Source organism: Anoplophora glabripennis, unplaced genomic scaffold, assembly GCF_000390285.2.
Source record: "Anoplophora glabripennis isolate ALB-LARVAE unplaced genomic scaffold, Agla_2.0 scaffold1355, whole genome shotgun sequence".
Classification (NCBI taxonomy): domain Eukaryota; kingdom Metazoa; phylum Arthropoda; class Insecta; order Coleoptera; family Cerambycidae; genus Anoplophora; species Anoplophora glabripennis.
In genome coordinates, this window is record NW_019417428.1 from 7,138 (window position 1) to 8,689 (window position 1,552).

A 1,552-nucleotide genomic window follows, 5' to 3' on the forward strand; every position below is an offset into this window, starting at 1 on the left:
TTTTGTTCATTACAACTTTTTCGTTAAATCCAATGGTTTCAGAGTTATTTGCAAAAAACTGTCCGAAAACAAGCACTTTTTCAGTAAAAAATCAACATTTTCAATGATGAATTACTCGGAAAGTATTGGATTATCCAAAAAACTTTATATAACATTTGTTACTTAAAATTGATTTCTCTATCGATTCCAGTGGTTATTTTGGACATAAAAATTTCCACCCCCAAGAAGGGGTGGCAACCACCCCCAAGGCAAAGGCACACTTCGGCACTATATAAGTTTTGTTCCTTGAGGCATTCCCCACATTCAGTCAAAATTTCACGTCAATCGGTTCAGTTATAAAAAATTCGGAGGTAAAAACCCTGAGCAACTGGACTAAACGTGCAAGCTTGTAAAATACGGATTTCAAATGCATTAAATGCCATATATACATATTTTGTAATACAAAAAAATATGTATGAACTATATATTAAAAATATATTTTTTCAATTTTTGAGTTTATATGACTGAATATGTGTACATCTTTTAGGTGAACGACCTTTTCCATGTACAAAGTGTGAGAAAGCATTTATAAAGAAAGTGGATTTGCAAAGACATGAAGCAGTACATTCAGGAGTCAAACCATATGTGTGTACAATATGTGAAAAAGAATTTTTAAGGCCATTGCATTTAAATTATCACATGATGATCCACACTGAAGAAAGACCTCATAAATGTTCAGTGTGTGGGAAAGGTTTTATAAGGCGGTATTATTTGAAAGATCATATGATAAAGCATCACAATTTGACTAATTCAGTATCACCAGAGGATAACGAACACTGTAAAGATTGTATGGTTATCTAGTCACATACAGCTAATTTATGGAACTACGGATAAAAAAGTGCCTATAACGATATAAGGAGTTGATTCTCAATATTTTAAGACATTTAAGAAACAGTTTTAAATATTTATGAAACAAAGTAACAAAATTTGAACATCTATAAAGTATAATTGGATCACAATTCTAGGAAGAATATAATTATGCTGCCATAACAGTATTATTGTATTTGCCATTGCATTGAATGTAAAGACTATTTTATGATTTATGTAATGATGTGCAATGACATTCTGAGAAAAGAAAGTAAGTTCACAGAACTTGCCTATTTATAATGTATCCTTTTGTTGTAATAAATTGCAAAAATTAGGAGCTGATTTCACTCATAAAAATAATTTTATACATTCCTATGACACTATTAAAAGAGTTACATAATCTTAAAGTAATTATTTTATGTAATTTTATATGGGGGTCAGTTTTTTTAGCAGTTCTCCTGACTAGAAATTTTATATTAATATTTTTTTATCAAATAAGGAGTCGCGTTATAATTAGTTTTTTAAACTGCACTTTAATTTTTGTGTATGCTGCCACCAAGTGGTGTAAACAGGAGTTAACATATTAAGTTATATTCCTTCACTATCAGCATTGCTACTTATTTTTAAATCAACCTACATTGTGTGAAGTTAAAAGGGAAGATGATTTAGTAAATTTTTACATGATTTTCCTTATATTCTATAATTC

The 1,552-nt window shown here is 29.6% G+C and overlaps 1 protein-coding gene across 2 annotated transcripts in view; it reads left to right on the forward strand.

The window, feature by feature from the left end:
• The window catches only part of LOC108914832 (gastrula zinc finger protein XlCGF28.1-like), an 8,044-nt gene extending 6,787 nt beyond the window's left edge, over positions 1–1,257 (forward strand). The window contains exon 3 of one of the 2 annotated variants that reach the window (XM_018720731.1): positions 527–1,257. In XM_018720731.1, the coding sequence (XP_018576247.1) occupies positions 527–840 (314 nt within the window). In that variant the 3' untranslated portion in view covers positions 841–1,257. The remainder of the gene's footprint in view (positions 1–526) is intronic. The other variant, XM_018720733.1, reaches the window with a different exon arrangement.
• Positions 1,258–1,552: the final 295 nt, after the last annotated feature.